A 14,089-nucleotide genomic window follows, 5' to 3' on the forward strand; every position below is an offset into this window, starting at 1 on the left:
TGACTGAAAGATACAAACGTTGGTAAGTTCCTCAAATCAGGCATACACTAACATTACTTTTATTATGGCTTTTTCCAATCTGGTGTCTTCTGAAAGTGTTGGATATAATACGTGCTACTCTGAGGCATTTTTCTGAGTAAATATGCATTTCAAATTTTCCCTATTGGGAAACATACAAATTATTTGCAGGGGAAAGAACTACTGCATTACAGATAGGCACATTAAAGTTCACCGTTAAATTTTACTTATTGACATACTGTCAAATCTTATGACTTGTGGTGGTTTTACAAAAGTAGAAATTAAATTAGCGATCAATACTCAGTTAAATAAAATCAATTTGTATATACAGTTCTGTCACAATAACTATAGGTGCCCGTAGATATCAGAAAATTCTTAAAGGTTATACAGTAGTTTGCTTAAAAGGAAAGAGCAACTACTGTGGTCAGTGGATTGGACTCTAAATGTCAGTTCTAGGAGTCTTGTATTCCATTGGAAGTTTTTGCAAACAGAAACAATGTGGCATTTTTTTTCTGTTTCCGGGTGTAACTTCCATTATTTTTAAGCATCTCAATCCTTCACAGCACCTACCACAACACCATCCAAAGCCAGAAAAAAACCCATATTCTGTTGATGAGAGTATCTTGTCATCTTATTTACAGTAACAGATTGATCTTTAGGAAAAACCTCAGGGAACAGCTGTATATTTAGAATAGTATTACCTCTCTCATCTTTTCTATTCCCATTGTAAATATGTATGAGATAACTATCCACTCCTGCATGGAAGGCCAACGTTCCATTTTCACCAAAACGATATAATTAAACAGCATCAGGTACCCAATGTAAGACATCTGCAAAGAGAGAAACCCAGTTTATCTGCCTACAGGAGTTAAGTGTTCAGCTGATTCTTTATTTTTAGAAATAAAAAAAGGCTAATTTTTAGTTAAAGAATTCTTTATGAATACAAAAGTTTCACTGCATAGTATGGAATCATATACTTAGGTTTTATGAATTCATTTTAAAAGAGTGTACAATTCCTTGACTGCAAGGGAAGCAAATGCATCATTGCCTAATCTCTTTAAATGAATATAAGAAGCAAATCAGTTCATGAAGAAACATAATCAGTGCAAAAATTTAACTTTAACAATTAAAACCCAATTCAGTAGATTTTTATAAACTTAGTAAAAGGGCATATAAAGACCACCACTCTAAATCTATGAAGAGTAGTTATACAATGTAAACATACTGAAGAATGAAGCCTTTACAAATTAGGGTTACTAGAGGTAAAATGATAATTGCTCCTTACAGTATAGAACCAAAATTTAACAATTGGTGCATTGTAGAACTCATAGATTTTACGTCCAAAGGGGATCAATCTATGTCTGTTTTGAACCTCTTCCTCCTCCTTCTTTCTTGCTGATGACTCTCCATTGCTACGTCCCAACATTGCCTATAAAATAAAAAAACATTGAATAAGTGGATGAGAGGAAGACAAATAGAAATAAATGTAATTTGATATTCAGTATTATAATAAAAAAGCTGAGTAAAAATCAATACTGTATTGAAATACTGACTGCATTTTCAAATGGTAAACCCAGTATCGTATCAACAAACAAAATCTAACTGCAATTCACAAATTTCTTGGAATACGCAAAAAGATTGCTTCTATTTGCTTGTTGATTTGTCATTCTCAGGATTAGTGTGTTTGAATCGGGAAAAATGAAAACATACAACAATGAGTGGAAGGACCACAGGACTGACAGTTGTAGTGTTGGAACAGCAACATAACAGGATCTGAGTGGTTGTGAAAGATACTTATTTCCTACTTCACATTTGGATCCATGTTGTTAGCTACAAAAACAGCATCTGCCAATAGAACCAATCCTATCTCTCCTTTTCATATGTCCCCCCAAAAGTGTGGAGTAAGACAACCATATGTGGTCTCCAAAAATTTGGAGAACCTTTTGGTGACAGCAAAAAATTAAGTTTTCAATATCTCTTTATTGCCACCTACTGCCTATCTGTAGTTTTGCACTCCAGATACAATAGCCATGCACGGGAGAACATCCTGAAACAGATGTAGGGCATGTTAAAAGAGTGGAAGATAGACTTGAATGAAGAACATTTTTGTAGAAGTGTAGTCTTACTCAATTTCCTATCATTTAGTGGTGATATATTTGCTAAAAGGAAAGATTGCAGTTTTCTAATCTTACTCTTTACCTATTTATTTATTGGAAACGTTTTGCCAATTCGTTCCCCCCCCCAGCTAATTTCCTCCTATAAAGGCTTTTTAAAGGTCATGACAGTTTTGTAGAGAAACTCACTTGTTATCATAGAAAAGGGGCAAAGTTAAGATTGGACCCAATTTGTTTTCAAGAATGTTGGCAGAATATATCTTTAAAGGTGTTGTAAATTAATTTTATTATTTAATTGTGGAATTTGTATTTTAAATTGTATTATTGCTTTGGTTTATTTTGCATGCATTTATAAGATAGCATAGTAATGAGTAAGCTAATATTGCTTAGGTTAAATAATTAAAATCTTAACAATGAATAGCTAAATATTCTTATTATAAATCCAAGACTGGAAACCATGTGAGGTCACCTTATTTGAGATTTAAAAGGATATTCTTGTAATCCCTTCCAGACATATTTAAAATTTCAAGAATTTTTTCGATTATTTTACATCAAAAAATAACGAAAATCTTTAATGAAAAATTGTCTGCAAGGAAATGACCCTGTTATATATTAAATGAAAGAATTGGTGGAAATCAATCAATGGTTTATACCTAGTCAAATTGTCCAAACAAAATGCAATTATAATTAAATAATATGATAAGATAAAAAATGTGATAAAAGTATTATAATGTATAATTATATTTAATTTATGACTTTAACTGTATTTATAAAAATGTGTAGATTTTTATCATAAAGTTTGGATTTTTTATTTTATTTTTTGCAATAAAAAAGCAAAGTAAAAAAAATAAAAATGAAGTTATAAAAACAAAAACATAAACAATATGAGTAATCCCACCCACACACCAAAGTGTGTACCTGTGATCTTGTGAAAAGATACATTTTAAAGATTCATATTCAATATTTCTACCTAGAATAACATTTATATAAGTAAAGGTAACTGTGAGTCTTTCTTTCTTGAATAGTGATATTTAACATAACTGGGTATATACATCCTTAATATGTCTTGTCTGAAATAAGTAAATCAGGACTATCTGGATTAAAAATTGGTCAATGAAAATTAGAGAATATTTTGAGGGTACTGCTTGGCTGAGGGATAGCCAATGCATAGAATGACTGAACTGTTTCTTATGTATGGAGGTTAGAATTTCTGACCAATACTTTTGAAAAATATTTTAAGTAGTAATAGATTTTCAACAATTAATCAGATTTCTAATACTATGTGTGTGTTGTAGTCTAGCATCATAGATTATAGAACAGATTTATTCTTGTGATTAAAATTGTTGAGAAATGGAACTAAAATCCTAATATCAATTAAAACTAAAAATATGTGCCTAATCAAAAGCTACACATCGAAACATGGGAAAGTATATTATAATAATGACATTAAGATTATGTAAATGAATTCAGCAATGGAATCCTTTATTATCCATCTACCAATGTCTTTGTTTCAGTTAATGAGTGACAATAGCCAGATGATATTGCTTAATTGAGGGGACCTAAAAATGGAGTTTGTCTGATCACATAGGATAAACAGTCCTTATAACAGACAGATGGCCCTTCAGATAGATACCTATGTCACATAGAGCTTCATAGATAATAATCAGCATCTTGTTTTGCACCCAGGAGCTTACTGGTAAATAGTGTAGCTCACGATGCAGAAAGCATAGCAAAGTCTATTTGGCACTACTTGTGCCACCACAATCTGGGCCAGCTGGAGCTTCAAGTTATCTTCAAGGGCAGCACACTGCAATAGTTTACCTGCGAGATGGTCAAGGAATGAGTGATTCTAAGAAGAGCCTCTCCATTCAAGAATATGTGTGAATGGCATGTAAGTCAAACCTGTACAGGGGCTTTTCTGACCCTAGCTGTTATTTGCTCATTGTGCAGGAACACATCAAGATTGTACACAGACCAGAATGGGGGAATTTGTGCCATTAGGGATCAAAGGGTGAAAATCCTCAGAACCAGAAAGTTAAAACACACAAAGCCATTTAGTCTTGCTACAGTTAAACTTGAGTCCATCCAAACTTCAACAGTGTCCAATTGCTGGAATAAGACCTTGACGACATCCTTGGTCAACTGAGCATTGAGGTATACAATTTAGTAATGTCTGCATATTGAGCCAATAGATAGAATAGAATAGAGCTAGAAGGGACCTTGGAGGTCTTCTAGTCCAGCCCCCTGCTCAAGCAGGAGAACCTATACCATCTCAGACAAGTGACTGTCTAGTCTCTTCTTAAAAATCTCCAGTGATGGAGCACCCACGATTTCTGGAGGCAAGCTGTTTCACCAGTTAATTGTCCTCACTGTCAGGAAGTTTCTCCTTAATTCCAGGTTGCTTCTGTCTTTGACCAGTTTCCAACCATTGTTTCTCATCCTTCCCTCTGGTGCTTTGGTGAATAACGTGACCCCCTCTTCTTTGTAGCAGCCCCTCAAATAATGGAATACTGCTATCATGTCTCCCCTATTTCTTCTTTTCTTTAGACTAGCCAAACCCAAGTCCTGCAGCCGTTCTTCATATGTTTTAGTCTCCAGACCTTTGATCATCTTAGTTGCTCTTCTCTGAATTTTTTCCAAACTCTCAACATCTTTTTTGTGATATGACCAAAAATGGCTGCAGTATTCCAGGTGTGGTCTTACTAGGGTTTTTATAAAGCAGTACTAATACTTCACATGATCTTGATTCTAGGCCTCTGTTTATACAACCCAGGATTGTATTAGCTTTTTTGGTTGCTGCTGCATACTGCTGGTTCATAGTCAAGTGATTGTCCACTAGGAATCCAAGGTCCCTCTCACAGTTACTGTTTTTAAGCCAGGTCTTGCCCAATCTGTACTTGTACCTTTGATTTTTCCTGCCTAAATGTAAAACTTTGCTTTTGTCCATATTGAAACTCATTTTGTTGGATAGGGTCCATTGTTCAAGTTTGTCAAGATTTTTTTGCATCCTGAGTTCGTCTTCAGGGGAGTTGGCTACTCCTGTCAGTTTGGTGTCATCTACAGTAAGTCATTTATGGAGATATTGAAGAATACTGGGTCTAAGACGGAACCTTGTGGTACCCGCTGCTTACTTCTCTCCATGTGGATGTGGTGCCATTCAGGACTACTCATTGAGTATGGTTTGCCAGCCAGTTACAGATCCATCTGGTGGTAATGTTGTCTGTTCCACCTTTTTCTAGCTTACCAAGGAGTAGGTTGTGGTTTACTTTATCAAATGTCTTACTGAAATCTAAGTATAGATTTCCACAGCATTTCGCTGGTCTACTAGTTTAGACACTTTATTGAAGAATGAAATAAGATTGGTTTGGCATGATCTGTTTTTAACAAACCCGTGCTGGCTACTAGTTATAAATTTGTTTGCTTCTACTTGTTTGCAGATCTGTTTTTTTATTATCTTTTCTAGGATCTTCCCAGGTATTGATGTTAAACTGATTGGTCTGTATTTTCCTGGTTTCTTTTCCCCCCCTTTCTTGAAGATGGGAACCACATCAGCCCCTTTCCAATCCTCAGGTACTTCTCAGTGGTCTAGGATTTATGAAAGATGTGGTGTAATGGTTCTGAGATAATATCTACCAGCTCCTTCAGAACTCTGGGATGTAATCTGTCGGGTCCCGGTGATTTATAGTTATCAAAGTCAGATAGGTGTTCTCTTACTAATTTCTTGCTTATTTTAATTTTTGTTTCTAGTTTGTCTTTTTCAGTGGTTTTTTTTGGCATGTTGGGCTATAGTCTCTTTTTGTGTGAAGACTGATGCAAAGTATGAGCTAAGCAGTTCTGCTTTCTCCCTATTGCCTGTTATTTCCTTGCCATCTTCTCTCTTTAGTGGACCTACAGTTTTCTTGACTTTTTTCTTGTTGTTAATGTGTTGGAAGAATTTTTTTTTATTATTATCCTTGATTTCTGTTGCAAGTCTTTGTTCATTCTGAGCCTTTGCTTTCCTGACTTTGCATATTCCGCCTGTCTGCTGATAATCAGCCTTAGTTATGTCCCCCTCTTTCCATTTTTTGTATTTGTCCATTTTGTCTTTCAGTTTGTCAGAGAGATCTTTGTGCAGCCATGCTGGTTTCTTCTTGAATTTCTTGTTTTTCTTATTCAGTGGTATTGTGCTGGTCTGATCGCATTTTTCAGTTTCCCACGCTTCTTGGGTTGTTTTCCCCTTTAGGATTTTCATCCATGGGATCTTTCCTAGTTCTCTCTGAGTTTGTTAAAGTCAGCTCTTTTGAAGTTTAAGACACTGGTTGGGTTGTTTTCTATTGCTAGTGTTTGCATTATATTAAATTCCAGTATGATGTGGTCACTTTTACCCAAGATTCTGGCAATTTCAATTCCCTCTATCACTTCCTCTCTATTAGCAAGGATTAAGTCCAGTATAGCTTTACGTCTAGTTCCCATCTCCATCTTTTGGGTGACAAAGTTGTCGGCTAGGTTAGATGATCTTTCTCAGGTAGATATTAAATAAGGCATGTCAAATTCTGATCCCCTACAAATTAATGTCTTCAGACGCAAGCCAAACCTCCACCCCAAACATTGATTGGAGGCAAACAGAGAAAGGAGGACCATCTATAGGACCAGAATTTTATTCAAGAAACACTTCTCAAGATGCTTGGACTATTTTTTTTTTTTGAATGAACAAGATAAATGGATAGTTTTCCTCCTGAAGCAACATGACAATTTAAGAAAAGAAAATGGGTATCCTGGAAGATTGGCAGGATCATGTTCAGTTTTTCAGGGGTTATACAGATCAAACTGGTTTCAACTAACAAGCGTGTGCCTCTGTCACCTCGACCAGACCAACCTGGTCAAAGTCCATATCAGAGGGATTTTATTTGCTAAATGCTTAGAATAATCTTCATAGTAACTCCAAAGATGGTCCTGAGGCCTGACCAAGCAATGAGTCACTGAAAAAGGCATCACTGCTCAGCTTTCAATAGACACAGTAAGAGCAGGGAAATAATAATGTTTTGTTGATTGTGCATGATAACACGAACCCAATGTTGGCTTTTACACATGCTTAATTGAGTTAATTCTTCATCTCCTTCCAATAGTATACTAGGCATATCTTCTGAAACTTCATCTCCAAGAGCTCCTCAGTAAACCAGAGATCCTAGGGTTGATGTATGAATTTGTCAATCCCTGCTGAGTGATAGACATTATCTGGTGTTGGCTAAATATGAACTTAGTAAATTATACAATACTAAATGTTTATTATACCAGATAATAATAATGGAAAAGAAGTCTAGTAAGCTATTGGTTTAAGCTTAAATAAGTTCATATGATATTGCCTAAATAAATATTTCATTTATTATAGACATAGGGAGATTTGGTATATTTTGGTAACTCTCCTTATTCATGGATTGGTTATCTGAGATTACCAAAGGCTAGATCTTGGTATATTCAATAAAGTTTTACATATATATGCAGTTTAGGTCTTTTTTTAACATACTTTACATTGTATACAGTAGTTCCTATGTCTCATGAACAAATCATGTGGTTTTCTCTTCTCTTACCCTTTCCTTGAAAGTGAGATTCCCACAGTTCTCATGGTTCTATATTCTCATTTTATTTCCTTGTCCTAAAAAATGTGACTATTATGAAAATGGAGAAGGTTCATGACAGTTTTCCAGCTGATAGGTACATGCTTATTTCCTATTCTGTTGTGTTACATGAGCAACTATGGGGAAGCATGGAGACAAATAATGCATGCATGACAAGTTCATCGCTACAGTGTTTCTGTAAGGATATCATTAAGACATTTTGATGTCATCACATGTTATGGCTACTAGGTTTTTTTTAGAATTCCCCCTTACCCTTTAGTTTCAATATGGGGAACATTATGGTTTTTCTTTAACAAGGGATGGATCTATCTGTTCTAGTTACAGCTTGCTTTTCTTCAAATGTTTGGTATAGTGATTCTAATCAGTGTTAGTTGGATATAATATAATGTTTGATATTCTCCATATCTTACTGCACATTGCTGCCTTATTCCTATTTATCAAACTATTGTGTCCTGTATCCTTTCTAGGCATACTTATTTAATATTCATGACTGCTCACCTCAGCAGTCTTTCAATCTCTCTTTTTTTCCTATCAACAGCATTCAACCCAACAATGTGAACTTTTTGTTCATTTAAACAATTACCCGTTTAAAGGCTCTGAAAAAGAAAATAACAGTATCAGAGTCCTTTAAATCAACCACTCTGCTGTTTGATTGCAGAATGTCTGATCACACTCATGATCCTTCCATATACAATATGCTATAGGTTCACTAATTTAATACTAGACATGGGGAAAATACAGGTAAGGATTAAAGTCACAATAAGACGAAGGAGAGGAAAACCATGGTACATCTGTTTTGGTATTGACATGCCGGAATTTTGCTCAAACAAAACATGGAGGAAATTATGGGGTTGCAGTATGACAGAGACCAATTGCTATTTGCTACAATGTAGGCCCATTAAACAATCTGTGCTTTTTTGGATTTGAATAAGCATGTCATCTATTGATCAGAAGCCAGCAAGAATTAACTACTATTGAAGCAGAAATAAGTTCATATCATAGGAAAGCAACCTGTCAATCTTATGCTGGCTTATGACCTTTTCCTCTTTTTCCGGGGTCCGGGGTCTTGCCTGCATAGGGGTCCGGTAGGTTGATCTTGTGCCTACAGTCGTCTCGTTCCCTGAATTGTGGTTCTTGTAGGCAGAGCCTTCTGCCTGCCCGCATATAAGATCCTGGGGACAGCTCATGCTGGTGGCCTGAAGAAAATTTTTAACAAGCAATCCAGTTTTTAATGGCTTCTCTAAACTGAACAGGGCACTGAAAGAAAGTCAGTAGATGTAAAAATACGAATAAATGCTTATAAAATCTTATGCCAGCAGTGAATTTATGAATATTTGGATTATATTAGAGGCCTTGATTCTCTTCTTTTATGTACAATATATTGATTTGAATTAGCTCTTCAAATTGCCATAGCTGTCAGTGTTTGTCATAATAAATGTGCTATCGAATGTACATTTATAATGTTTTAAAGAAAAGCAAATAAAATAACATAAAAATAAAATGATATGAAAATTAGGCAAAAGATTGACCCTAATAGTACCAGAAAGGGCCAACCTGTATCTTTTTTTACATTCATCTTTAGGGAAATAATTTTTAAAAGAAAACTACTGTATTTTCTGTGGCGTTTCAAATGTAAAATAATTTCCAAACATCCTATTTTACAATTTTTTAATCAAAACCCAAAATTGCTTAAAGCTTTTCTATAAAAATATTCTTTCACCTATTTGTGAAGTCATTGTCTTTGCTATGCATGTTTTCAAGATTTCAAATATATTTTATCAATAATTTTATAATCGAAGTCGTCCTAAAATGATGTGTTTTGCCTTAGTATCTTGCATCTATCCACACAGTATTTTAGAAAACTTCCTGGCGTCATGCACCAGCACATTGTTAAACTATTTCAAGATTCCTACATTTTTTATGGAGGGGGTGGAGGAGTCTGGAGGGTGGGAAGATTTAAATATTGAGTATTAAGGCATATTTAGACACATTTCTGGAGTATATTTTCTTAATCATAAATTGAAAATAGATACAAAATATAATTAGCATAAATAATAAGAAATTGTATGCTAAACATTATAGCTTTCGGTAAAAATATTTTTGCGCAGTTTTTGTTTTATTTCATTTAAATTATTTGCAGAAGGGTTGTCGTTGATGCTATTATTGTATTCTAGCAGGTTTAATAGGCATTGTATAGAATGAGTTTTATTCATTAAAATATTATTTGAATTTGAACCTAATGATAACTAACATTTTTCTTAATTTGTTAATTTTCTTAACTTTTTTTTTTTTTAGTAAAAATTGGATAATTGGGAATTGTCTATAATTTTATACAAGGTGACTTAAGATGTATTCCTCACAGACATATTATAAATAACTGTATGATAGAAACTCAATGTGTAAAATATATTTTACTAGTGCAATTTGGTTATTCATCTCAACATGTTTTCTCCTAATAAATATACTGTACTATATTACATTCAAATTAGGAATTATCCCTGGTTACTGTTAATGCTTGGGTATAGTTTGTTTAAAAATGGATGCCTAAAGGAATGTATATTGAATTACACTGTGTGCCTTGACACAGATGACAACAATCAAAGGAATAATAACTATGAAAATCACTTCCAGCAATGTTTTTTCCTTACTGTGAGTTCCATATCATCCTCTTCTTTTTCTTTTACTGTTTTTTCTGGTTCTTCCGGCTCTTTTTCTTGCAGTTGGATCTCTTGAGCCTGAGACATGTAAGGCATATCATCTTTGTTTTTGAACTCCAAGCTGAGAATTGAAGGAGGAAGTAGAATTCCTAGAATTACCTAAATCAATAATAATGATAACAACAATCATCACAATTAACAGGTTATGGTTATTGCCAGTTGCTCTTTCTGTTTATTATTACACATGCACTTCATGCATCTAGGAATGAGACATTTGGGCATATAAGTTTCAAAATAATGTAACTATTTTATAGGCAATGGCAAGAATGAAATCATTAATAGACCACTTAGTACTCTATAAAGTCCTGGTCCTTAAAGCTTTAAAATGAATTGGCCACCCACCCTTTTGAAGTGCAAAGATGTTAATACTTTATCTTATATTTATATGCTGATTTAACGTATACACTTTCCCATAAGTTTCACACTTAAAACAATCCTAACCTTTAGACTTGAGTTTTTGCGCATCCGAAGCCTCCCCATCCACATATCTGTGAGTAACATTTGGCTACATGTGTGTGCAATGAAATCTCGATGCTTGGCTGCCACTGCAAGTTGCAGGCATGTGGCATTGCTCCAGTTTTTCAACTCATATGTCAGGAGTTTCATAGCCAGCTGCTCATCCTGCTTGTAGGATTGGTCCAGCAGCTCCACCGCCAGCTGGCCAAAATCTCTGCAAAAAAAAAAAAAGGCATTTTTGTTAGCTTGTGAATCGGTTACTGTTGGTGGCATCTAAACAATTGTTAAGGGCTACTTCTGCAGGAATTGCATCCCAGCCTGGTATGTTTGGCTAAGATCCTGAGAGCACTTGCAGATACTGTACTTCAGATTAGTCCCTTCATTAAATCTCTTAATTTCAATTTTGTTAGGAAGCCTTACTTTCCACTTGCCTGCTATCCTCTCCTTGTTGCTAATCCGATTGTTCTGATCTCATTTGTATTAGAACTCGGTGAGAGAATCACATTTTCAATAATAAAAGTATAGCGCAATTTAATCAAGGTTTATGACTATAGGAAGTCTGGATTGACCATAGACTTTATGACTAGAGGAAACTCGAGAACATATAAAGAATAGTTGCAGGAATTGGGTATGTCTAGTCTAGTGAAAAGGATTAAGGGACATATGATAACAGTGTTCCAGTATTTGAGGAGCTGCCATAAAAATGAGGGGTGCAAACTATTTCCCAAAGCACCAGAAGGTAAGACATGAACCAATGGATGGAAATTAATCAAGGAAAGAAGCAACCTAGAACTAAGGAGAAATTTCCTAATGGTGAGAACAATCAACCAGTGGAATGGCTTGCCTTCAGAAGTTGTGGATGCCCCATCACTGGAGGGCTTTAGGAAGAGAGTGGGCAGCCATTTGTCTGAAATGGTATAGACTCTCCTGCTTGAACAGAGGGTTGGACTAGATGACCGCCCAGGTCCCTTCCAACTCTGCTATTCTATGTTATTCTATGAATTAAGTCTTAGCATCTTCTTTTTCTATTCAATTCCTGTCTGATGCTCTGGTAATTGTGGACATAATGAGGGACTGGATCTGGCTAAGCAGTCTGAGTTTCATATGAAACAAGATTCCAATAATGATAAAATATGCTTGCCTCGGCACAGTTTATTACTCAGATATGTGCATTTCTGTATTAAGAATACTCATAAAGGAATTTAGCATGCCATGGTTTATCAGGCCATAAATGTCACTTACATCTTCATAATATAAAAGTTAAACTATTGCAGTATGCTTTCTATAGGATAGCTCTTTAAAGGACTGACACGTAACAGAAACTTCCTGATAGGGCTACTTGGGCTTTAGATTAGAATGCCAGCATCTGCATTATGTAAAGTACTATTTTTGATGGATAAAACCCTGGTTTTTTTATGGACAACTGGATTGATTTCCCATGTTCCTAACAACGATCTTTATTATAACTGTTTTCCCTTTTGCATGGTTAACCATCAAATCTAACAGTGAAGTTTTATAAGCCAGTATTCTCAATGGCTGTTTGAGATGGTTTGGCTTAGAAGTGTTGTTCTGTTCTACAAGGCCAGCCCACTGAGCCCTTGGCTTCAAGTGAAATGTTTATTTTTTCTTGCAAGCCTTTCGCTCATCTGTGAGAGTGTTTGCAAACATTCCAAGAGGGAGCCTTCATGCCAACACTGTTTACACTGCCTGGTTTTTCTCCTAGGATTTGGAAAGCATTAGGAGACTTCTAGTTTAATCAGCTCAGTAATAAAAAGAAGGGGTGCTATTCTATCTAGATTCTGTGTCATGCAAAATGAAGGACATCGATGTAACACTCATGAATAGCTCAACCTGGAGTTGTGATTAAGTTCCTGAGATATGTCATCCACCATATCGTTTTCAGATGCTTCGTGGGCCATTGCTTTGCAAAGTTTACAGGCTACCAGAGCCTTAGCCATGGCTTCCTCTCCATGTTGCCAGAAGAAAAGAGCCATCTTCTGGCGCTTCATCAGCACAGCCCATACCATCAGTTCATGAAAGGGGAAAGGGAAATGGTTAATCTCAGGATCATCCAGGTCTATATCCACTTCCTCTTCTCGTTTCTTGGTAGTCTTTCTTCCCCTCCGTAGTGGAACATCATCCTGATGAGCATAGAAAAATGTTGTTAGGCTAAAGGTACCTTTAGCAATATAATGCCATTCTTAAAAAGACATTAAACTGGTTTCTTTTCTACAGTTGCACAGCAGCTTAGCTGGATCTAATTACTCAGAACGATCTCTGTCTCTCTCCCTCCCTCTCTCTCTTTGCAACGATAATGTCTAGTAGCTTTCAAAACTGTATAAATTACCTTTAATTTATTTAACAGCAATAATTTAGAGATATGCTTAACAATCAGCAATTAAGCACTCCAAAAATACTTGTCTAGTATTCCCAGTGCTGATTTAATACTCCTGGGAAAATCACTTTCAACATCCTGGTGCATTTTCATCTAAATATAGAAATTTTAATAATATTGATTTGACAATTAGTTTTCTGATAATTTTAGAAGAGGGTTTCCCCCCCCAAGAAAGCTTATAATGACATAATTTTCTATACTGACTCTTACCTAATATTTCTAACATTTGTGGTTGTTTCCACATAGAGATATTTTAGTGCATTATTCAGTAAAATGATGAAATTTTATTAGAAATCTTTAAATAAACTTTCCTCCCTCTTTCCCATAGTTATACATATGAATATGCATAGTGTCATAGATAAAAATTGACTTTCTTTACAAACTATCTTTTGTCTCTGGCCAGTGGCAGAATGATCTGGAAATGGGGGAGGTAGTTATAGAGCCCCTGTCATGGTCAGATCATTCACTCCTTAGGATGGACTTCCGGACCGCTCCCCCCCGCCGCAGGGAGTCGGAACCGCATAGATGGTTCCGCCCCAGGCGCCTGATGGACCCAGAGAGGTTCCTGACGGAGTTTGGGCCATATCCTGAGGATCTAGTTCACGACTCGGCTGAAAATTTGGCGGCGGCCTGGGATGTGGCCGCTGCCACAGCATTGGACCGAGTCGTGCCTTTGCGGCCTCTGACCCGGCGCAGATCTCAACTGGCTCCCTGGTTTACCGAGGAGCTGAGAGAGATGAAGCGCCGGAAAAGACGCCTAGAGAGCAGTTGGAG

The 14,089-nt window shown here is 35.8% G+C and overlaps 1 protein-coding gene across 1 annotated transcript in view; it reads right to left on the minus strand.

Annotated features, from left to right (window-relative positions):
* LOC107284423 (transient receptor potential cation channel subfamily M member 3) overlaps positions 1 to 14,089 on the minus strand; it is a 70,774-nt gene that overhangs the window by 22,735 nt on the left and 33,950 nt on the right. The window contains exons 12-17 of the mRNA XM_029283436.1: positions 12,772 to 13,061; positions 10,906 to 11,134; positions 10,396 to 10,563; positions 8,818 to 8,943; positions 1,304 to 1,447; positions 720 to 848 (exon numbers count right to left, since the gene is read on the minus strand). Coding sequence (XP_029139269.1) covers positions 720 to 848; positions 1,304 to 1,447; positions 8,818 to 8,943; positions 10,396 to 10,563; positions 10,906 to 11,134; positions 12,772 to 13,061 — 1,086 coding nt within the window. The remainder of the gene's footprint in view (positions 1 to 719; positions 849 to 1,303; positions 1,448 to 8,817; positions 8,944 to 10,395; positions 10,564 to 10,905; positions 11,135 to 12,771; positions 13,062 to 14,089) is intronic.

Source organism: Protobothrops mucrosquamatus, unplaced genomic scaffold (assembly GCF_001527695.2).
Source record: "Protobothrops mucrosquamatus isolate PMUCROS unplaced genomic scaffold, P.Mucros_1.0 scaffold87, whole genome shotgun sequence".
Classification (NCBI taxonomy): Eukaryota; Metazoa; Chordata; class Lepidosauria; order Squamata; family Viperidae; genus Protobothrops; species Protobothrops mucrosquamatus.